This window comes from Ochotona princeps, chromosome 8 (assembly GCF_030435755.1).
Source record: "Ochotona princeps isolate mOchPri1 chromosome 8, mOchPri1.hap1, whole genome shotgun sequence".
In the NCBI taxonomy this organism is placed as follows: Eukaryota; Metazoa; Chordata; class Mammalia; order Lagomorpha; family Ochotonidae; genus Ochotona; species Ochotona princeps.
Genome location: NC_080839.1, coordinates 45390896 through 45415009, shown reverse-complemented (window position 1 = coordinate 45415009; position 24114 = coordinate 45390896). Strand labels below are relative to the sequence as shown.

Below are 24114 nucleotides of genomic sequence, written 5' to 3'. Positions count from 1 at the left end.
TCACCTGGTCACTTAGCCTGCCCCATTCTACTTCCTCCTTTGCGGTCACGCCCCTCAGCCCAGGGTCAGATGAGAAGTGCTTGCTGGACACACAGCTTGGCACACAGGAGATACTGAACCAGTGGTTAGCTACTACCTGTTCTTGAGACTCATAGAGCATCATCTTCACCTGGCCCACACCCGCGGGGCCATCCCCAACCAAAGCAAGCTGGTCCATTTCGCCCGATAGGAAACCTTTCTGTCCCCTATATCAACGCCAGGGCACAGCCTCACTCCCGGAAGCTCCGCTCCCTCCAACCTCCTTCCCCTGGTTCCAGGCCTTTCCTCACCACAGAACTGTTGTCAAGCCCACCCCTCCTGACCATCCATCACCTGACACACCACCTCCGGGAAGCCTGCCCAGCCCCTGCCAGCCTCAGAGATGGATTTGCCATGACTTCCTCTGACCATGCCTTTCCTATCTGCCTTTAGCTCAGACTTCACCTCTTACAGCAGGGCAGTGAGCAAGTATGCCAGGACCCGGCCACACCATCTCCCCAAGACCACTAACCCAAGACTTCTCTCACTGCTGGCAGACTGAGCAGAATCACACAGAGCAAGCCAAACCCCAGAAAGGTCCAAGGCCCCCGGAACTCACCAGTCCATCACGCGAATCCTCATTTTCTCACACATGGAGGGAAACTGCAGAGGGAAGAGCAGAGAGTGGAGCCCTTCCTCCCAGCAGGAGCCTGGGATGCAGGTGGGAGGCTGGGAAGCCAAGCACCCCTGACCCTGGGGTAGGGTGGAGTGGCATGGGGTGATATAGGGCTGGGGCTCACCATGGCAGGCAGCGTGATGCTCTGGTTCCATTGAGGGTTGGCCGTCTTCTCCAGGATCTTGCTGCACAGCTGCAGGACAGAGGACAGGGACATGAAAGATCACAGGGCCTCCAAGCTACATCAGGAACAATCAAAGCAGCCAGTGACCCAGATGTGGATGCAGAGACAGAGTTCAACAGAAGGTTTCCCCCACAGCTGGGAGGTAAGGCGAAGTGGGGAGAGTTGCCCAGATACCACAGGTCTTCTGCCCTCTGGCTGGATACTCCCCAACCCCAGCTCCAACTCCCACTGCTGCCGTGAGCAATGGGTTAGGGGAAGAGGCCTGAGTGGTTTTCCCAGAGGCCCCTGCAGGCTGAGGACCAGATCACCTGCCACTTTAGCAGACCACGAGTCCTGAGAGGGCAAAGATGAGGGAATGGGAGAGATTGGGGCCATGCACTTGCTTCTGAGAGTGAAGGAAAATTCAGCCAAGATGCAAAGCCTGTAAGCCACAGATGGTCTCAGCCTAGTGCTGTCCTAGAGATGGAACTTTTCAGAAAAAAAAAAAAAACAGCAGGAGTGGAAGTCAGACCCAAGGCAGCAGCTCCTGTGTCAACTCTGCCCTTGGAGTAGAGGAGAGCAGCCAGGGTCCTCTGGACCCACACACATGGACAGCAGGTGAAGGCTGCATTTCCAATACACAGGTCCTGGTGGGTCTGCAGGTTCTACACAGTATAGCTGAGAGCCTTCAGAGCATGTGCTGGGGGCCTTGCACATGCATGATATTTTTTTTTTAGCATCTGGCATAGATTAAGAACCCCAGGTCCCAAGAGTAAGAAATTTGTCTCCATCTCCACCACCCCTGGTGCAAGCTCCTGTACCCCTCTCCCCCAGAAGAGAAACACAGGCCAAGACTGCATGGACATGTGGCCAAGGATAGCTGTCAGGATTTGGTGTTTGTAGTAGTAAAGCAAAGGGTAGAGAGAGACCAACCACCCCTTGGAGTGTCAGGAAAAGACTGGAACAGATAGCTCATAGACCCAGGGCTGTGAAGCCTAGAAGAGCAGGCTCAAAGTCACTCCATAAAAGAAACCCTAAGAAAACGAATGAGACGCCATTCCTTATCCATTAGACTCACAAACTTCTCTGAAGTCTGACAATCCATTGTAGACAGCAGTTGAAAAAGGGCATGCTCCTGTTCACTGGTAGGAAAAACAGTTTGACTCCTCCAGAAGACAAATGCTCACGACTAATTAAAATCAAAAACTCGCATTGCTTTGGCCCTGTTGCTTCTCTAGACACATAGCTTGCAGAAATGCCTGCACATGTCCAGAATGGCATACATGTGAGGTTATCCAGTGCAGCATGACTCAAGCCAGCAAGGATTTGGAACAACTCAGGGATCCACCAGTAGAGGAGAAATTGGGCAGGTTGTGATCCATCCACATAATGGAATACTATACAGCTTTGCAAAACAATGAAGATCATTCTGTGTACAGACAGGAAATAATCTCCAAGCTACAATTATATGTAGAAAAAGCAAGGTACACAATACTTGGCAACAATTTGTGTTGAAAGGTTAAACCTAACTGAATCAAGCAAAATACCTGAGCTTGAAAACAGAACTTTTAACCCAGACGAAAGAGAACACAATGAAGAAGAATGAAGACAGAGAGCCACCATGAGCTGTGGGACACAAGGAATTTCATGAGAGAGAGAGAAGAATGAAGGCATAAAAACCCATTAAATCAAATGGCAGCAGAAAATTCCCCATCTGGACAAAGTCATGGATGCCCAAAGACAGGAGACCCATAGCACCTCAGATAGACATGAGCAGAGAAATTCTAGCCAGTTTCAGAAGGTACAACACAGAGAAAGGATTATAGCATCTGCCAGCATCCTGTGTCGGAGCTCCAGTTTGAGTCCCAGCTGCTCAGCTTCCCATCTAGCTCCCTGCTAATGTGCCTGGAGGAAAGCAGTGGAGGATGGTTCAAACATTTGGGCCCCTGCACCCATGTAGAGGAAGGCAGATGGAGTTTCTGGCTCCTGAAGATAGCATGGCCCAACCTGGGCTTCTACAGCCACTGGAAGTTCTCTCTCCTCCACCCCAGTCACTCTGCCTTTCAAATAAATACAACTTTAAAAAAAGGAGGGAGGACAGGGACCAACTATAAAGTTCCTAGGAATTAATAAAATGCAAACACAATGTAGCAAAAATTATGGGGTGCAGCCAAAACAGCACTAGGAGAGATGGCTATAGCAATAAAAACCCACATCAGAAAGAAAAAAAAGACATAAAATAAACAACCTAACCATGCGTCTCAAGGACCTTAGGAAGGAGGGGGGAAAAAAGAACAAACCAAATCCCAAAGTCAACATCAGAGTAGAACTAAATTAAATAGAAATGAAGAAAACACCAAGGGTTCATCAAAGAGTCAGTTTCTTAAAAAGATGAACAAGATAAAACTTCAGCTAGACTGAAAGATGAAGAGGGAACCAAGATCAGTAAAATCAGAGGTGAGCAGCTGGCATCGTGGCACAGTGTTTTAAGCTGCTACTTGGAGTCCCCACGCCCCGCATCACCTCCTGGCTTGTTAACTTCCTAGCCAGCTCCTTGCAAATGGGCCTGGGAGGCAGCAGAAGGTGGCTCTAGTATATCAGTTCCTGTCACCCAGGTTGGAAGACAGGAAGGAGCTCCTGGCTTCAACCTGTACCAGCCCCAAGCCATTTTATCCATGTGAACCACTGGATGGAGCATCTAATTCGGTCTCTCAAATAAATCCTCTTTTAAAAGTACCAGTGGTCAACACATGAAAAAGTGCCAAATACCTTTAGCCAATAGAAGTATCATCTCATTCAGAAAGGCGAAAAAAAAAAAAAAAGATTGGCTAGAATAAGGAGAAAGGAGAATCTGTCCACATTTTTGTAGGAATGTTAAGTACAGCCTTTGTGGAAAAGAGTATAGAGGTTCCTCAAAACACCAGGAGCAAGGGAAGGTGCTTGTGTAGCAGTTACAAGGCTGACACCTCATACCAGAGTGTTCCTCCACTTCCAATCCAGCCTCCTGCTGAATGCACACCCTGGCAGGCAGCAGGGCACGGCTCAAGTACTTAGGGCCCTGCCAACCACAAGGAAGAAACCTAGCTCCCTGCTTTGACGTGGCCCAGGCCTTGCTCCTACTTGAAGTATCTGAGGCATGAGCCAGCAGATGGAAGATCTCTGCTTTTCAAATAAAATGATACATATATATTTTAAAAAAAAACTAAAAACAGGCATACCAACATATGGGCTGGCTACCCCCTGCTGGGTAGGAAAGAAAAATACTCCTACATGCATTGCAGCCCTGTTTCCCAAGGCCAAGACACGGGATCAATTTACACATCCATCAGTGAGCAGGTATTGCAAACAGACAATGCAGGAACGTCATCCAAACTAGCAAAAAGAATGAAATCCTGACAAAATGGATGGAAATAGAGCTGAGGGCATTAAGTGAAATGCCCTGGACTTAAATCTCAGGTGCTTCCTCCTTCATGGAAGCTACGCACGTACCACACACATAAGATAAGAAGAAATGTATTTGTATATTCTGGTATTCAGTGTCACAGTAACTATGACTGTGGGTAACTATGGCTCATAATGACACATTATTTTCTGTACATTAAACTGGAACAGAGGAGCTGGTAGGCTCTAAACACAGCAGATAAACAGAAAGTCTGGCTGCCTGGGGGAGTTGGTGGATGCTGTGGTTATGTTTTACCATGTTCTGCTAAACCCCTGACAAATGTGCAAGTATTATACTTTAATTCAGAATTCGTGGGGTTTTTTTTAAATATTTTTTTGGAAAGTTATATTTACAGAGGACAGAAAGATCTTCTGTCTGCTGCTTCATTCTCCAACTGGCCACAACGGCTGGAGCTGAGCTGATCTGAAGCCAGGAGTTTGGAGCCTCCTCTGGGTCTCCCATGTGGGTGCAGGGTTCCAAAGCTTTGAGCCGTCCTCAACTGCTTTCCTTGGCCACAAGCAGGGAGCTGGATGGCAAGCGGGACAACCTGGACATGAATCAGCTCCCATATGGGATCCTGGTGCGTGTAAGGGATCTGCCGCGTCAGACCCAGTGGTTTTTAAATAACCTGATATTAAGTAAAGAAGACACTTGCCAAGCTGCAGAAAGGGTCGATTTCCCTTTCATACTGGGTATGATCTATAAGGTTACTGTGAATGCTGATTTAGTGATATCAAGCACTACCCCTGCAGAAAGCAGGGTTAAGTTCCTGCCAGCCTGTGTCACGGCATTTTTGCCAACAGATCAACACGTGACCTTATGCTGCTGCTTCTGTGGAAGCACGCCTTATTGTGTGCATATTGTGGTTCACTCCTGCAGCTCTGCCGTCAGCACCACCTCTCGCTGGAGCCCAACCCATGGACACAGCTGATCTCCCGTTAAGACACATCACAACCGTGCATGTAGGAACAGCAGACGGCTCAGCACCCTGCGTGGGACCCGTGGTAATACAGAAAACACCAGCAAATGACACAGACATTAGGGAAGTGATGCCACAGACACACGGAGAGAGGTTTTATTTACAAGATCACAAGAACTGAGGCTGCAGAGGTCTCTCTCTTGGTCAGCCTCGCCAGGCCTCACACACAACAGGTGCCCACTCTGCATATGCTCACAAATGGCCACAAAAACGACTCAAGTGCCAATTTGCAAATCACACCGCACTCTCAGCAAGTGGGGAGATTCCAAATACAGATTACGTGGGCAATGAAAATTAACTGTATTCTGAATCTTCCCCCCCCCCACCCCCCGCCAGGGAATGGGAAGAAGAGAGACAGGGAAATGTTACAGACAGAGAAGACATACTTGAAGTAAATATGCCAAAATGCTAATTTAACAGTGTTCATTTAAGGTACCATGGGGTATAGAAATACAATAAGGTTATTTTTTCCTCTTTGTTTTTCAAAATAACTTGTTATAGTTCATGGGTTTTATTCCAGCGCTCTGAAAAGAAGTTTGCAAACTTCCTGCCCTGTTCTACAAGAACTTCCCATTTTTTCCTTCTCCTGTACCGTGAAGAAATCTGTGCAGATGTGCATAGACACACACACACACACACACACATACACAATCACCTTGCCCCTTAGTAACTTGGCCACATTGTGGCTCACATCTTGGACAACATCACCACCAAGTGTCCATTATAGGAATGACAGGTGATCAGGTTGGGGTGGATGCACAGAGCTGAAAACCTTGGGCTTTAAATGAGGATGAAAACTAGGACGGGGGCTGGGGTGGCTAGACAGAGAGGCACTCAACAACATCTGTGAGGGCTGGATGGTTGAGTTGGTCAGATGGAACTAAGCTTTAATACCCATTGACAAGTACAAGAGCCAAATGGGATGGGGGACAGACTGGTCTACTGTTACACATACTGGCAAATCAGGGTAGGGGGTGGGCCTGGTGGGGGTTATTATGGGTCGCCCCGACTAGGCTGCAGCTCCCACTGGTTGATGTAAGGGCCAAGTATGTGCTGGGCAGAACCAGACTGGACTGCAACACCCATTGGTTCCAGTGCAACTCGGGACTGAAAACAGAAACAACCCAGCAATTGAAACCACCAGTTGATTGGGGTGATGGACTGTGCCGGGCCCTGTGCTTGCAAGAACATACAAGAAACTAGTCTGGGAATACCTCAAAGTTTCTTTGGCGATCTCCCCAATTGAACTGCTGGACTCAGAACTCTAACCAAGAAAAGACAGAAGACAGAACAGGTCAAACATTCATCTCAGCTATTTGTTGGCAGCGAAATATGGGGCAAACGAAGACCTTATGATGGACCATATCAATCAGTGGACGACCCCATCGAGCGAAACTGGCAGCGATTCATAACTGGAGAACTATTAACACCACTTGAGCAAATATCTCAGAGCATGCCCCACATCCGGGACTTGGGGTGGGCGGGAAACCGGGTGGGGCTTCTCCCTCAATATCCCCCTTTGCCTCAGATACATGATGGAAACAATATGGACATAATAGTATTACCCACTTCCCTATACTCCCTGAACCTTTTTTTTTTTAACCGTGATTAACTATTTAAAGATTGTCAACAACAATACAATAAAATAAATTTAAAATAAATAAATAAATAAATGAGGATACAGTGGGCAAAGTTTCCTGCTCGAGGCAGGAGGTGTGGGGAGGCAGAGCACCACTGAGGGCCAAACACATTACAAGGTGGCGGCTCAGGACAGACAAGTCCGGCAGGCCCCAGGGATCACCACACACAGCTGAACAAGGTGAAGCTGTCGAGAAGATGGCTTAGCTACGCCTTCACCACCAGGTCATTCTCCCATTTCCCCAACTGCCTGGTCAAGGGGACCACTGGTAGGTGGGGCTTGAAGTTGGCTGCCAATCAGCTGTATTTAGTCCTTTGCCTTTCAGTCTCCCCCCTTCCAACAGCGCTGGCCTGCAGCACCCTCAGGGCCCCGAGACTTCCCACCAAGGCAAGCAGTGAAGGTGACACAAGTTGGAGCACCATCAGAACACCTTGCATGGGAGGAGGGAGAAACAAAATCGACTTCTGGACATGGCTTCCCCATCTGACCCTGGCAGCATAAAGTACCCAGCCTCATACTCCAGCCCAGGTCCTCCCCAAGGCCAGGAACAGGGCATTGACCGGACCGCAGACTAGAGTGCACTTAGGTAAGGATCTGTAAGGATCTGACATGATTGAGCTAAAGCATCGCCATGCTGCTTCTCCCGACTCCGCGTGCCGGATGGAGGAGCCGGTGAGAAGAGCCTCTGGGAGCCAGCTACAGAACAAGCCCCACATCCAGCACAACAGTGGCTGGTCTGAGCACTGCATTCATAGACAGTGAGGTCCAGAGGAACACACTCAGAGGGGAAGCCAAGTTCTCCTAACAGGGAAGGGAGGGTGGTGAGCAAAGTCACCATTGCGCATCTCCAAGTAAACGCCTTCTTCCAACAAAGTCACTGAGAAACAGCTCCACTGTGCCAGGCTGTCACCCACAGGTTTCCTGCTCACTGAAAAGGAGCAGCCATGCCCAAGGGAGAGACCTGAGGCCACTGCCTTCGCCGGCTGAGCAGAACATCCTTGCCAGTGAAGGACGGCCTGCTCTCAGGGTTTCCTGTCAGATTCAAAACACTATATGCAGAATCACCTTTGAGGTGTCTTTGTAAAAACGCATCCACTTATTTATCTGAAGGACAGGGTTATAGAGAGAAAAACGAAGAAAGAAATATCTTCTGTCTACTGGCTGACTCCCCACATGGCTGCAACAGCAAGAGCTGGGTCAGGCTGAAGCCAGGAGCCTAGATCTCCATCTGGGTTTCCCACATGGATAGCAGGACCCAAGCACTTGAGCCACCTTCCACTGCCTTCCCAGGCGCATTAGCAGGGAGCCAAATTGGAAGCAGAGCAGCCAGGACTCAAACCATTGCTCCTATGGGATGCCAGTGTTACAGGCAGCTATGAAACCCACCATGCCACAATGCCAGCCCCAACCTAATGGAGTCTTTAGCCCTTAATTCTGGGGCTGAATACTGAAATCAGAGAACGGAACAAACCACCACCACAAGAAAATACCCAGACAAGTCCAGAACTTGCACACATAGTCAGAACTCTTCAAAAATGTGGTGTCCAGCATGAGAAGATAGAGGGTAGGGGAAGGGGAAGAGTGTGGTGTTCCTAGGAAAATGACAGCAGCTGTCAGGTCAGAGGGAAAGCTGGGCCTTGAAGACATGTTTGAGCTCAAGAGTGGGGTGGCAGTCTGATACGAAAGAGGTGCCTGTCTTTAGCAAGGGTTCCTGCTGAAGGCAGAGGCCATTTGCTGGCGGGGTTGGGGGAGGCGGGAGCAGAGCAGGGAGCAAAGATGACCTCCTCTGAGGGTAAGTGCAGGCAGCAGGTGGAGCTGTTCAGAGGGCTGGGACTGACAGGAGGGGGCCAAGGCTAAGGTGAGCTATGGAAGTCCTCTGCAGAGAGGTGACAGTCAAAGCCAGGGGATGACCAAGGCCATCAGAGCGAGCCCACAGATGGACGTGTGCATGTGGGGACACCAGGCTGCGTGGAGCAGGGCTGGAACAGACACCTGTCCCTGGGGAGGCCCTGCCATCCATGCGTTCCTTACCATTTTCCCCGCAAAGCTGACCTCCACGAAGGGGTCCACCAAGTTCTTCTTGTTGCTGTCAAAGCCAAAGATCTGCTTCACGTTGTCCAGCACAGCATCATCCACTGGGGAGAAGGATGTGCCAGTCATCATCTGCCCTCCTGCCAGGCCACCTCCCAACCCCAACCGTGCCCTCCCACCAAGGCCCAGCATGCATGCCCACAGCCCTTCCGGAAGGCACTGCAGCTGGTTCAAGGCTGGACCTCTGCCCCCGGGGAGCGCATGCCCACAACAGGAAGAAACAGCAGTGCGATCAGCCCTGAGAGCTGAGCAACCCCCAGGTGGTGCTGCCCCAGGGAGAGCCAGGAACACAGACCCACAGAGCAGCCAAAGGAGTCCTGGTGACTCTACTGGCATGGATGACTTTCCACTGAATTCTGATGACTCCTCTACTAGTAAGAGCAGGGGGCATCCAGAAAGGCTTTGGGGCATGCCCAGGCTGCAGAGGGAAGGCAGAACTGGCCAGCCCTGGCCTCCAACAGGTAAGGGACACACGGGTGGATGCAGAGAAGAGAAAGGAGAACTGAGACAGGACCCCAGGCCACAGCCCAGGGCCCACCCACTCACTCTGCGGCAGGTCCTCGGCCCGGAAGAGCTTCAGGCAGAAGTGGGCTCCTCGCAGGGCCACCCCTGTGGGCCTGAGCAGGTTGCCTTCAATGTCCTCCCTGTCGTCAGAGGGGTCTTTTCTGTCCATCTATGAAGCAAAGAGAACGTGGCTCCTTCCCTTTCTTAGAGCACCTCCTCTACCCACCTCCAGTTCACATCTTCCCTTACTGACATGGAAGGAGAACATGAAGTAATCTTGCCCAACCAATTCAGGGGGCAAGGTCATGGACAGAGAACCGTGTTGCTTTGGCCAAACAGAAAAAATCACGTGGACTCTTTCTGGATGGACACGCAGTAAAAGCTCTCTCCACGTACTTTCCTGCACACTCTCCCCCTAACTCTCAGGGGTTCTTCAGCAGAACAACTCTGTGTTTGGGGTTTTAGCTGGGTGTCCCCAACACAGATACCATGCAGGGTGCTGGGAGGAAGGTACTCACGGGTGCTTCATCCCCTGGACCCAGCACACACACACTGGCTTTCAGGTAGCCCTTGGCACCCGCAGAGAAGTCATCAGGGTCAGAAAGCAACAGCCACTTCCTGAGATAGGCATGTCCTAAAAGAGACAGTGTCCTCCATGATGACCTTAGGCCCACAGTCCCACTTAGGAGCCCCGAGTGAGAAAAGAAACTCATCCAGTGGGCAGAGCAAAGCCGGGAACTAGCAGGTGTATCGAGCATCTGTGTGGGTGAGGGATGCACAGGCCAAGCCTGGGGCCACTTCTCCCTTAGGCAGGGGGAATACCTGAGCTCATCCCTACCTCTGGGGACTCCAAGCTCCAGCTGGAACCTTCTAGATAATCACCCCTGAATGGGCCAACTGAGACACACATGAGGGGCTCATCTCCCCAAGGGCCTGTTTTAGTGGAGGATGAAAACCTGCTTTGCCTTCCAGAACCAAACTCCACCTCCAATTTCTAACCCCCTGCTGTGTCAGAAGAGGCCCTGGGTGAGACGGATGTCCCCAAGTGGCCCCAGGAGCAAGTGCAAGGACATGGGGGAGGACTCACGAGGCTCTCTGTAGACAGTGCCCACGTCCATCTGAAAGAGAGGAAACACAGATTCAAGCCACGGAGGTGGTCAAGAAGGCAGGGTACAATGTGTGAGTCCATCAAGAGCCCTGCCGGGCATGACATTCTGACACAGAGGGTGCAGGTAACTGCCAGAACCCACGTGGAGGGCAAGCAGAGACAGCATCCACAGTGACCTCAAGCCCACAGTCACAGCTACAGAAGGATGCTCAGAAAAGCACATATGGGGGAGGCCACTGACCCCAAACACGTGGGACCAGAGCTGTTCAGATTGCAGGAAATGTGCAAAGTGGCCACCAGCTGTGCCTCCGTATCCCAAAAAATCTAACATGCAGAATTTCTCAGGCAGGAAGCTGACGTTTTAAAAAGTTGCAGGTCTCAGGACATCTTAGATTGCAGGTTCTGATTAGAGAGGCTCCAGCCTGCCCAAGAACACAGTAACGGTGCTATGTCTGGACTGCAGCTCAGATTCATTCTAATGGGATGTTTTATCCTTTCTGGTTCTGACACATTCTATGGCAAAAGCACAGAGTAGCGAAGTGCTGCTGGCAAAGGGGGCTGCAGGAGCTGGGGCAGGGGAGATACAGGAACTTCCTGTACTTGCCGCTCATCTTGCTATGAACCTAATGTGGCTCTGAAGCATAAAGTCTTATCTTTCATGTTTATTTATTTGAAAGGCAGAGTTACAATGAAAGAGGGAGGAAGAAATCTGGCATCTGCTGGTTCCTGCCCCAGATGCCCGGAATGGCCAGAGCTGGGCCAGGCCACAACCAGGAGCTCGAACCCCACCCAGGTCTCTCTCCCAGGTACCAGGGGCTCAAGTGCTTGAGCCACCTTCCCCTGCTTTTTCCAGTCCATTAGCAGGCAGCTGGCTCGGAAGAGGAGCAGCCGAGACTGCCAGTGTCTTGAGCAACAGCTTAACTTGCTGTGCAGGATAAATACCTTAACTCTTGGACTCTCAGAACAAGAATGTAAAAGTTAGAGAATCAAACCATAATTCAGATTTCATTATACAATACTGCAGACTCAAACACATTCCCTTAAAAATAAAAAAAAGTGTCTCCAGGAAAACGGGCAGCGAAGGACTACTTCCCAGAGCTGGGATTTGGGGTTTCAAAATCATCCTGCTCCTTTGTTTTCTAAAAAGAGGAAAGCAATGAGAAAGGCACTAAACTGTGAACTGCTGGGCAGGTCGTGTTACTCTGTGCGACTGTAGTTACCTCTGCTTCCTGCAATTTACCTGCAGCCTCTGAGCAGCCAGCTCTCGATTCTCCAATATGGCCTGTTCACTTCAGGACCGTGTGAGACACAGGAACAGGCCAGGGTGGGCCTGCCTCTCCCCACAGCCCTGTGCCTCCTTGGTACTCCACTGCTGGCCCACAGCAAAGGTGGGGTCAGGGGACAAGCACCAGGTCCCACCAGGCCTGGATGGCCAGAATTGGGAGGTGAGCCGCCTTGAAGGCCCCGTGCACCAGGGGACGCCTCTGTGTCCTTGCACCCCTTAGGGCACTGCCTGAGACCCACCCCTCTCTCCCCCGAGGCCTGCACCCCCTTCCTTCTCCACTGGCAGGCGCACAGCCTCTCTGGGCTGGTGGGGAGGCTGTGTGTAGGGCTGCATTTCTGCAACTGAGCTTGCCCAGCCCGGACAAGACCCAGGCTGCCCCGAGCGCCGGTTCCTGCTACCAACCCGTGAGCGGAGGCCAACACGAACAGGTTAGCACTGACCGCACCTCAGCAGAGAAGGGAACTCACCCGAAACTCCCCAATGAGTGCATCAGTCCTGAGGGAGCGCGAGTCCACCACCTGCATGGAAAGCTCATTTACAACCCAAGAGAAGCCAGGATAGACAGTGTCCAACCCAGTCACTGCCAACCTGTAATGCTCCCTCCCAGGATTTTCTAAGTGTAACCTTCCCATGGACCTCAGTTCAGTCCCACTGGACCAGGCACAGAACCACACAATCCCCATGGGGCATGGGCAGGCCTAGAATCCATTCATTCCAGCTCCAGAGTCCACACAGTAACCACTAGACTACACTGCCTTTCACGTCCCAAGGCCCACAAAGAAAGAAAACCCTTGGCCAGAGGCATGCATCACACAAGCAAATGATAAGACAAGATGAAACCCATAGTGGCCATTGTACCAAGAGGTTTCAGGACCCTGACCTGAAGCCCCTGGGGATGATGAGCCAGCAGGGGTCTCAGAAGGAAGCCAGGACCCACAGAGCCTACTGTGGCTGGCTCGATACCTGCCAGGTGCCATGCACCTTCCCACACTGACCTGCACCCTGGTAGACATGTGCAGGAAGTCACACACGTGCACATGTGCACAGACACGTATGTGCTCCCACATAGCCTGCAGCAGGACCTACCGTGACAAAGATGGGCTCGTTGAACAGCTCCGCGGGAGAGTCGAACAGATTGAAGAAAAGAGTCTGTGGGCCAAGAGCCAAGGGAGACACTCCAGTTAGCACTTGCTCAGCTCACTGGTTAGGGTAAGCCAGGGCCCTCCAGCACCCAAGTCCTCCAGGACTGGTCATCCTAGGGCCAGGCGCCTGGCATGCCCTCGTTATTGGACAACAGAGATGTGGAGCAGCAGAGGCCCAGGGCTGGAGCCTGAGGTCACTGACGCAGGACCAGGCACATGCTGCACCCCACCGTATATGCCCTGTATAAACGTTCAGGGCCCCAGGCTGGGGTGCCCACCCAGTTCTAGCCCCAGTGCCCAGCGTTTCCCACCTCATTGAAGAGTGGACTGTTCCCCTTATGGATCCGTGTCCGCTTGGTCTGTCCAGCGGCCGTGACCTTGACCACAGGCTTGATGTTCACCCCCGGCAGCTGGCGCCCTTCAATCACCTGCACCCTGATCTGAAAGCCAACAGCTGCATGAGCCAAAAGAAGGTGTAAGGACTGGATGGGCAGGAGGGAAGGGACCTGGCTGGGGTACCGCCTACTCCACTTCCCATCCAGCTTCCTGCTAAGACAAAGCCTGGGAAGCACAGGTGATGGTTCAGGCAGCTGGATCTCTGCCAGTCACATGGGGGACCTGAATGGAGCGCCAGGCTCCTGGCTTCCGCCAGGCCCAGACATGGCTGCTACAAGCATTTGGGGGGCGGGGGGGGGCTAACCAGCAGATGGAAGATCTGTCTGTCTCTGTCCCTCTGACTTTCAAAGAAATAAAAGGAAATCTATTTTAAAACTTATTTTATTTCTCTTTTGAAGGGCAGAGCTATACAGAGAGAAGAAAAAGGCAGAAATCTTCCTTCCACTGGTTCACTCCCCAAATGGCTACAATGGCCAGGGCAGGGCTGGTCCAAAGCCAGGAGCCCAAGAGCCTCCTCTGGGTCTCCCACATGGGTGCAGGAACCTAAAGACTTGAGCTATCCTCTGCTGCTTTCCCAGGCCATAAACAAGGAGCTGGAGCAGCCAAGACTCAAATCAATGCCCACACAGAATGCTGGCACCACAGACAGAAGTCCAGCCTACTATACCACAGCACCAACCTGGAGAAAAAACAAAATTTTTAATTGTAGATCCTGACATCACAGGTCTGTGTGGGGCCAGAAATTTGACATTGCTCCCCTAACCCCAGGGACCCAACCACACTGGTGTGCCCATCATGAGACACACAGATGGAGAGGCAGAGCCTCTGCTGGGACCTGAGTGCTTTCTTGTTTCCTTTTTGGGGACTGGGCAGAGGCCGGACACCTTTCAGGCAGGGCAAGCAAGCCTTCAATTCCAGGTCAGGGCTACCCAGGTCCCCAGGGAAGCGGAGGCCCTACTTGGAGGACCCTTGGGGTCCAGGCACATTTTCCCCCATGGTGGGCAGATCACCTGGAAGTCCTGCGGTTTATCCAACTGCAGCTTTCTGGGTGCCGGCGTGCTCCTGGCTCTCTTACTCCCAGGGTGGTAGGGGGGAGGATGAGATGGTGGCTTCTTTGGGGTGGAGGGAGCCCCCGGACCTGGCACACCACTGGTATCTAGAAATGGCTCTGCCTCATCCCCTGTGAGCCCCTGGTCCTCCGGTTCCTCCTCTCCTCCTGTATCTGGAAGGACAAGACCCTAGTGAGTGCTGGGGGGTGGAAGGGGGCCAGCCCTGCCTGTAGGGATGCATCAACCCAGTGGCCTGGGCTCCTCAAGGCTTGGGCCCCACTTGCCTGTTCCCACCCTTCCCTACTGAGAGCTGGGATGGATGAAGCAGAGAGAGGAGGAGCTTACAGATGGTGAATCTCAATGGCAGTCAGGCCAGTTAGTGAACAGGAAGATGAGAGAATGGCCTAGCCCGCCCCGGTCCCCGCATCCTACAGGATGAGCCCTCTAGCCTCCTTGTCCTACTCCGGTGAGTGGGTGGTCACAGCAAGAAAGACAGTTACAGGTAGCAGGAGGTGAGGTGAGGACCTCCCTGGCCCGTGTCTCACCCGTGGGGGGCAGCCACTTCTTTCCAGAGTATCCCGTGTCCACCGTGCTGTCACTGAGCAGGGACCAAGTCTCGGCCCGGCTCTGTCCCCCGCCTGGCATGTGATTAGGGCACAGCCCCAGGAGGGACGGGAAGAACAGCAGTGAGAGTGCCAGCCAGGAGATGCTGAACCCATCCCTGCTCCCGCCACCTGGGGCAGCTGGGGGCCGGGCTCAGACAGGGCTGCCAAATCTCAGGGGGTTGGCCCTTCTTGCCACCTTCCAGGCAGGGCAGGGAGACCCCACTCTGAGTGGATCTCTGTGTGTTCTCAGAGCATCTGGGGGCCCTCTGCCCGCCCCACCCTCAGGCCCAGAGATGACCGTCTTCTGCCTCCCCAAGGCAACTCCAGCTCTGGTGCAGCCTGGGGCCAGGTGGGTTACGAGGGTTCAGAGCTGTCTCCCATCTCCAAGCAAGGACAGTGCTGAGCCCCAAGAAGGTCCTCTCCACCTCTCTGGCCATTGAGCCTCACACGGGGCTAAGGCCCCGGGACTTGCTCTGGGCACAGCCGACAGCAACCTCTGGGCTTGTGTCTTGATCATGAAGAAAGCTCCCGGATCTCTCCCATCTGTGTAGCATCCTGTCCCCCTCCCTAGATGCCACCACTGGCAAGCCAGCCACCTCAGCACGGGTCCTTGCTAGGCAAGCCTGGCAGAGGTGAAGGAAAAGAGCTGAGACACGCACAGGACTCAGCTAACCAGTCTGCCCACTTCACAGGCAATGTGGTTATCCATCAGCCCAGAGAGGGAAAATGGCTCAAAGTCACATAGCTGTTCCTCAGTGTCAACTAAGACAGGAACTCACACCCTCTGGCTTCAACCCCGCTCTCTCTCATTCAGAAATGCTCTCTCTTTTTCACCCAGGCCGGCATTGAGGTCCTGCTGGGAGCTAGGGCTAGCAAACAATGGGCTCTGGGATGAGGCCTTTGCTGTGGCCTGGGGCAGACCCTGCACTGTACACCCATCTGGGAGCTGGACAATGCACAGTGCTACCCACCCCCATCCCCAAGTACGGCCCCTTCCCCAGGCAGCTGGGTGGGGGGATCCTCACTATCCCCCGGGGCCCTTAAGAGAGAGGCAGCACCCTGTCCCTGGCTGCCTGGCCAGCGGTGGGCCCCTCACCAGCCAGTGCATCCGAATCCAGCAGGGTTGGAGAGGGCTCCAGAGGCGTGGCGGGTGGGAACAGGGGTACTGCTCCAGGGAGAGGCGTGTAGGACACCTGCAGCACCAGTGAGGCCTGGAAGAGACAGAAGTGGGTGGCAAGTCAGCACACAGGCTCCGGGTACCATCTGCATCCCTCCTGTCCCTAAGGAATGTGGCTCTGCTGAGGTCTGGAGGAGGCTGTGGCAAGGCCACCCCCAGGGACCCCTGCACACAGGCAGCTGGCTAGGAGCATCTGGGCTCAGGCCCCGCCACACAGGAGCCACACAACCTTGGGCAAGCTCTGAAACCTCCCAGGACCCTAGCACCCTCACCTGTGAAAATAGAATGGTAACAGCAAAAAAAAACAAAAAATCAATTGAAGGAGCTTGCAGTAGCAATGAAGCAAGGACCCAGCCTCTCCTGCAAGATCCCTCAACTCTCAGCCTCAGCCCAACTCCGGGACAAAGTCCCTTGGCCGTGCTGTTCAGCCTTCCTCTGCCGCTCTGCAGAGGGCTTTGCCACAGTCTGCTCTGCCAGGTCTGTAGGCAGTGCTGGGAAGGTCTTGGGCACCACTCACCTTACCCAGCTCCGTCGTCAGCCAAGGCGACAGGGTGAGGTCAACCCATTCATTGGGCTCCCTCCCCACCCACATCCTGAGACCTGCTGCACCCCAGGAAGAAGTCCAATTCCTGCAGCCCAATAGCTTTTTCTTTTTTTTCTTTTTTAAGACTGAACTGACACACACTTAAGAAATCTTGCAAAGTCCAAAAACCTTACAGAAGGAAAATAACTCAAGATAAAGCCAGCAGCCCAGAACCCCCTCAGTCTTCAAGGAAACAGTTGATGGCTGTGGCTTCATGTTGCAAAGTAAGCATTCCCCAGGCCTCAGCAGCCAAGTCAGCAGGAAGGATGCAACACCTTCCACTCCAACAGAGCACAGCCCGTGGCGCTCCTCAGCTGGACTGGAGACGTCCCAAGACCCGCGCAGTCGACCTGGTCTCTGCACTCAAAGGTCCTGAAGACCTCCAAAGTGTCCATCTCTCGGATTCGAGCCCTGCTGACAAGCCTGCAGGGGGACAGGGACAGCAAAGCCAGGGCTGGGAACTTGAGTTCCAGAGCTCGCCACAAGCGGCCTTTCAGGGTTCGCAGCTACCACCAGGTGTCGCCACTTGCACAGCGACGGCCTGCGCGCTGTCAATTCCAGCAGCCCAGACAAGAAATGAAAGGGAGTGGATAGGAACGGCGGGCAGGGGTTCCAATGAATGCCAGCCCATCACAGCCAGTTTTCCAGGGGACAGTGAAGCCATGAAACAATTGCCAGTCATGCCACTGAGGGCAGTGAGGTCATCCTTTGTGTTCTCAGCAACCATATCCCAGGGAAACATCAGACAAACCCGAGCTGAGGGCCATGCTACTCAAGAACTGGCCTGAACTTCCAAAAATGACACAAGATTTAAAAAGCCAAAGAAAGACTGGAAGCTAGCCCAGATGCAAGGACGCTCAAGAGCCCCAACAGCTCTTCTCTGGGGCCTTTCGTCATTAGGAAGCCTGGAGTGTCAGGCCGGGGCTGAGGGAGAGCCATGTCTGGGTCCGCATCCTCATCTGAAAGCTACAACTATGTGAGAGGCTGTCCTTTCTCTCAGAAACACATCTAATGGTGAGGATAACGGCCAGGGGCTGGCTGGGCAACTGAGTCCCACCTAGTATAAGACCCAATATTCTTCATCCTACTCTTGGCGAATTTTCTCTGAATCTTCAGTGATTCCAAAACAGAAGTTTTAAAAATCCCAGAAATCCACTTCTGCTCTAGCCATCCTGCCTCCTGGAGACAAGTCCCAACCCAGCGTCCAGGAGCGGCATGCCATTAGCACCCGCTGTACCACCTGCAGGCCCAGTGTAAAAAGGAAAGCAGAGTCTCTTATTCAAACATGAGGAATTTCAAGACAGCCACAGCAGGGAATAAAACCGAGCATGGTGGCCGCCCGTGAGCCCGGTCCTATGGGAGCATTTGTTTTGCTTGGCCTGAGTCAGGCTGGCATCTGACAGTACAGCCCCGGAAGCCCTGCCTGACACATCTGGCCTGACCCAGCCACGCACGAATCCTCCACAAACACAAGTACGCGTCAGGCACCTGCCAGGGGCCAGATATGGGGATGCCTCCAGGAACAAAATAAAGACTCCTGTCCCCATGAAGCTAATGTCTTGGCAGAAGAGACTAAAAAAAATTAATAGGCAAATGAAAAAAATAAAATATGGGGGTCAGCATAGTGGCACAGCACATTAAGCCACTGTCTGTGATGTCAGCATCCCATGAGTGCTGGTTCAAGGCCCAGCTGCTCCACTTCCCATCCAGCTCCTTGCTAATGCACCTGCAAAGGCAGCAGCAGACAGCCATGTGCTTGGGCACGGCTACCTGTGAGGAAAACCCAGATGGAGTTCCAAGTTTCTTGGCTTGGGCTTGGCCCAGCCCAGGTTGTTGAGGTCATTGGGGAGTGAACCGGCAGAAGGAATATCTCTTTTCCTCTGCCTCTCCCTCTCTCTGCAACTCCACCTTTCAAATAAGTAAATAAATATTTGATCAATGAAATGTGCAAATACATAAATATATAAATTACAGAGCAGGCTAGGGGGGAAAAGTGGAAATAAACAGGGCAAGATATTGGAGTGTGGGAGCAATGAAGCTCCACTAGGCGGGGCCACGCCCTGGTTGCGGGGGGGGGGGGGGGGCCTAACACTGCAAACAGGCCCCCTTGAAAAGCTGTGCTTCTTTTCCTAGGAGCTCAGCCTGCCTGTCCTCTCCCTGTCCCTAGCTCCTGATAGAGGTGGCCCTGAGCAGTGCAAACTGTCCAGGCAGCCCTTCCTGGGGTTCCCTCAGCACCAGGTGCTCCACACCACAGCTCCACACCAACCTCCTGAAGAGCAGGCACTGCCACCCACTGAGCCACCAGCACACAGCTCTGCCTACAAGCAATCTCGAGCTGGGGAGCCTAGAACAGAGCTCACCACCAGGGGGCAGGCTCCCAGAGCATCAGCTACAGAGCTGGTGCTTGCCAGAGCCGTCTAGCCCCATCCAGGACTTCCAGGGATAAGAGGGCTTATCTGCAGCTCCCACCCAGGGTCAGGACTTTCCACCTTCACCATGATGTCAAAACCCAGCCCCAACCCCCTTCTGCCGACAGCTGAGGTGCCCCACCTCCAGCATGGATGTGCATTCCCTGTATATTCCCAGACCACGTGTGCTAGGGCTTGAGCCCCCAGGGGCCCTCCCCACATCAAGGAACCCATCCAGTAGCCCACTTCCCCCATGCCCAGCCATTGCATCACAGCAGGTTATCCTACTGCAAGGCCACTGTCAATCAGATGTCCACCCCAGACCGTACAGCCTCTGCTGACCGTATCTACCATCTCGGGGTCCCCAGTTAACAACACCCACAGGACTCTGGGGGCTGCTGCCTGCCCTCCACAGTAGGGGAGCAGAGAAACTCAGGAAACAAAAGCAAAAGCAGAGCCTCCCAGTCCCAACTCTTCCCACACTTTCAAGGGTCCTCTGGCCTCCTGTGGACCTTGTAGAGGGAGAACTGCATCCCTGAGCTCCCCAAGAACAAACACTTCTCTCCAACACATGCTCGGGCTGGACAGCGAGGCCTGGTGTGCCTGGGCCTTCCTTTCCTTCCCTCAGGCCCCTCAGAGGCTGTTGCTGGAAGGTGAGCTCTGAGCAGGTATAGTGATGGCTACAGATGCTCACGTTGCTGGCAGAAGCTCTGGGACTCATCGGCGTTGCCCTGGCTCACCACCAGGCTCTGTTCTCAGTGACTAGGGACATCGGGGCACAGGGGCCAAGTGGGCTACCCCCTCCCTGAGACACCATGGGAAAGCACTACTGGATCCCCTGACCCACAGTACCTTCCTCGCCAGCTGCTTGCAGAAGGGAAGGGTTCTCCTGGGAAGCAGCCTCTCCCCACCCAGGAAGCAACCTGGCCAGCTTGGGCCTCAGTGACCTGGGAGGCAAACTAAATTGGGAGTGCAGAGGACCAGGAATTCCTTCTAGTCCCTTCTGTCCCGGGAGTCCAGGAGCTGTGCCTCGGGGCACGTGACTGCAGCCTACCCCTTTCTCCAAGCCTCAGTGCTCTGTGTGGTTCCAATGAGCTCTGCCCAGATTGGTCACTTCCTCAGTTACCCTGCCAGACCACCAAAGACCCCAGTCTCTCTCTCTGTCACACACACACGTACATGCACACATGCCTATACCACACACACATGCTCACACACACATGCCTATACCACACACACATGGTCACACACATGTCTACACCATACACACATACATCCCTACACCCTACACACATGCTCGCACATACATACCTACACCATACACACACACACACACAGGACTGTCCAGCTCCATCCTGTTGGAGAGAACTCAGCGCCCAGAGGCCCCAGGTCTTGCCAACAGGAAGTACTTCCAGCCCAATGGTTCCCGGGGCATCCTGGGAGGTGGGGCTGACCCAGAGGGAAGGTCAGAAATTTTAGTGACCAGGAAGAAAGAGCCCTGCGGAATATATTTAGCTCACTAAAAATAACAGGAGCCACAGATGAGGCCGGGAATTGTCTGCTTGACTCAGAGAAGCTCTGGGAAACTCGGGGGTGGGGCTGGATAGGCAATGGAGGAAATAGAAGAGGGTCTACCAGGTCCCCAGACAGGGGAGTGGGATGTCTGTCCCTCTTCCCTTGTCATCTGTGACCCAAGTGATTCAGAGAGTCCAAATCTGAAGAAAGGGCCTGGGCAGTGAAAAGGGGCATCTGCCAGGGTGACTGGGCAAGCCACAGACAAGACTGCGCACATGGTTGGGCAAGGCCTGGGGCAGGAGTGAGGCAAGGCTGGCCTGAGCCCTGTAGGTGGACCAGGGCTTCCTTCATGCTCCTCCCACCTCTCCCATCCCAGTGTCCTTCTGGGCACTGCAAGCTCTGGCAAAGGAAGGACAGGCCTGACCCTTGAGAGCTGGACTCTGACACAGCTCTGCACTCAAAAAGGCAAGGCCTTGGGAGGGGGCCACCAGCCCGAGTGCTTGGGCTGCTGTGACCATGTGGGAGACCTGGATGAAATTCTGGGCTCCTGGCTTCAGCTTAGCCCAGCACTGGCCATTGTAGCCATCTGGGGAACAAACTGGCAGATGGATGATATTTCTCTCTGCCTCTCCCTCTCTGTCTGTAACTCTGCTTTTCAAAATAAACAACTGATTCTTAAAATAAATAAATAGAAGGGCTCAGGGCAAAAACACTCAGGGCAGGGGCCCATGCACACTTACCCCCGTGGGCTGCTGCTTGGTGTCCAGGAGTGGGGCATTGAAGCTGGCTGACAGGCTGGGCGTGACGAGGACCTCCCGGAGTGGGATCTTGGCCTCCCCCAGGAACCTGAGAAGAGACGGGAGTCCAATGGAGAAGCTTACCTGATGCAGCCTGGCTCTCCCCACACTAGCCCCTTCAAGCTGCCCAGACCACAGCCTCCTGGAACCCCTCCAGGAACCCTGCCACCCTACTGCCAGTCCCGGCCAGGCCCCTGGGGAGGAGACAGCCTCCTCTTCCCAAAGTTGGTCTTGATAATCCTTCTGCCCCTCCCTGACCCCCAGACACTCCTCCCTCATCAGCAGCCAGGGCTGTCTTGCCGTCAGCCCTCACGGTCCTCAGGTCAGCATCTCTGCAAGCCCACCTCACCTGTGCTGCTTCTGGTCTGCAGCAGCCCCACTCCCGACCCAGTGTGTGTCTACATGGATGTCTGCATTGGTCTTCCAGGCCCCAGTTGGCAATGATCATGAAAGAAACACACAGAAGCCATCCTGTCTTCAGATTCAAGGAGGAAGGATGCCAGGTCATGGGAGACCTGGGTAGCCTGAGTGGAATCTCAGCAAAGAGACAGTCCCCAGCGTGAGAGGAGAGAGTAATGAGGGGAAAGCGTTGCTTCTTGGAGTCGCAATGGGTGTGCCATGCCTTCTGCAGGGGCAGCGGCCGGAGAGTGGCCTGTCTCCACCAGAACCTATCACGCCTGGACTCAGCATCTGACTCCTGCCTGCTCCCAGGTTATTAGCCCATCCCACCCATCACGGTGAGGACACAAGGCCTTGATCAGCCAATTAAAAGCTGCAGGTGCACTCATCCTGTCCATTTCCAACTGCTTTTCCAAGATAAATAGTGCATCATTTAATTTCCCTGAAATTACTTTCTCTGAACTCAGTAGTGAGCAATCTTCATGATCCTATAAAGTAAAACTACATTTTGACCCAATTAGCTAATTTTTAAGACTACTTACAATGACATACTATTGCCCATCCAATAGAATGACTCTGATAAACACACATGTGCAAAACACAAACCCAACAGTGTTGGCCAGGATATAATGGGACAGGAAGTGTACACATGTGAACGGAAGGGCAAAGAGAGCATTTGCTGTGGAAGACAGCGTGGCAGGCCCTCAAAACGTTCAGTGGGTAGTTGCCACGCCATCTCTCAGCCCACTCTGGCATGGGCCACAAAGAACTGAAATCCAGATCTGGAGCGGACGTGGGCACACCCACGTGCTTAACAGCATTACTCACAGCAGCCCTGAAGCTGAGGAAACCAAGTGTCTACGAGTGGGTGAATGACCACACAAAATGTCCTAAATACAGACGATGGAAGGAAATTTGGACACACACTATACCATGGATGAACCTCAAAGAACTAAGTTGAGTGCAATACAGCAGCCACAAAAAGGGAAACGCTGTTTGATTTCACATATATAAGGTATGAGAACGGTCAAATTCACAGACAGAAATATGGGTGCCAGGAGCTGAGCAGGGGACAGAATGGGATACAGCTGTTCAATGGGGGCAGACGTTGAGTCGGGCAAGAAGAGAGGTTTGGTAGTGACTGGTTGTAATGGTTGCACAACACTGACTGTGCCTAATGCTATTGAGCTGAATGAGGGATCTTCAGAAATTCATAGCAAATACAGATTATGAAAAAAATCATGCATGAACTTCAAAATCTTTTGCCCAAAAGCAAACTCCTCACTCCATGTTTCCATGAATTTTTAAAGTACTGCTGGCAAACAATATCCCAAACTAGTTGGAGGCTTGCTCTAGAATCCCATTACCGACACTGGAGCAGTGGAAGATAGTAGGTGTTTATGGCAAAGCACAGAGCAAAGAGCTGGGCAGAGCTGTTGCTTCATTCCTGGGCCCTCCCAAGGAGTTAGAGGTGAAGAGTCTTAGAGACTGAAACTGGGGCTGAGAGGTGTATGATTAGTTCACGTCCAAGTTCCTGGTTGGTCAGTGAAGCTCATGACCTTCCTTTGATTGGTCAGTGATGACTTGCCCTTTAGAGGATATATGATGGCCAGGTGGACACGTTGGTCCATGGATTATGTGAAGGTGGTGGCAGTTATAATCGGCTAGAGCTTGGAATTCCCCTGCACGGATCACCCCAAGCCAGTACTGGCCATCAAGGTTCTTATCTATTGGAGAAGCAAATGACCCAGTGATTAGAACCTTGTAAGACCAGTTGGATCACTCCTTTAAGTCACTGAATTCATTTTGATAAAGTACAGACAAGGACACCTTGGGCTAGGGGGAACAGGACAAGAGGCTGGATGCCACTTTTACATTATGGAGGTTTGGGTACAGTACATTTAAAGTGTTTAAAATGAGCGGTGCATTGGCACAACAGGTAAAATGTCATCTGGATGCCCACATTCCACACTGCAGTGACCGGGTTTGCCTCCCAACTCTTCTCATTCTGTCGCCCTGCTGATGCACATCCAAGGAGGCCGCAGGTGATGCCCCAACTCCTCATTTCCCTGCCACCCACATGGGAGACCCAGACTGAGTTGCAGGCTCCTGGCTTCAGCCTGATCCATCCCTGGCAG

At 52.8% G+C, this 24114-nt stretch overlaps 1 protein-coding gene across 8 annotated transcripts in view; it reads right to left on the bottom strand.

Moving 5' to 3' along the window:
- The window catches only part of DYSF (dysferlin), a 176520-nt gene that overhangs the window by 113923 nt on the left and 38483 nt on the right, over positions 1-24114 (bottom strand). For 4 of the 8 annotated variants that reach the window (XM_058667950.1, XM_058667952.1, XM_058667949.1 and 1 more), the window contains exons 4-16: positions 21521-21626; positions 16194-16308; positions 15038-15130; positions 14454-14665; positions 13359-13487; positions 12992-13054; positions 12373-12423; positions 10600-10630; positions 10031-10146; positions 9555-9681; positions 8949-9052; positions 819-887; positions 638-681 (exon numbers count right to left, since the gene is read on the bottom strand). In XM_058667950.1, the coding sequence (XP_058523933.1) occupies positions 638-681; positions 819-887; positions 8949-9052; positions 9555-9681; positions 10031-10146; positions 10600-10630; positions 12373-12423; positions 12992-13054; positions 13359-13487; positions 14454-14665; positions 15038-15130; positions 16194-16308; positions 21521-21626 (1260 nt within the window). The remainder of the gene's footprint in view (positions 1-637; positions 682-818; positions 888-8948; positions 9053-9554; positions 9682-10030; positions 10147-10599; positions 10631-12372; positions 12424-12991; positions 13055-13358; positions 13488-14453; positions 14666-15037; positions 15131-16193; positions 16309-21520; positions 21627-24114) is intronic. The other 4 variants (XM_058667954.1, XM_058667956.1, XM_058667953.1 and 1 more) reach the window with 1 other exon arrangement.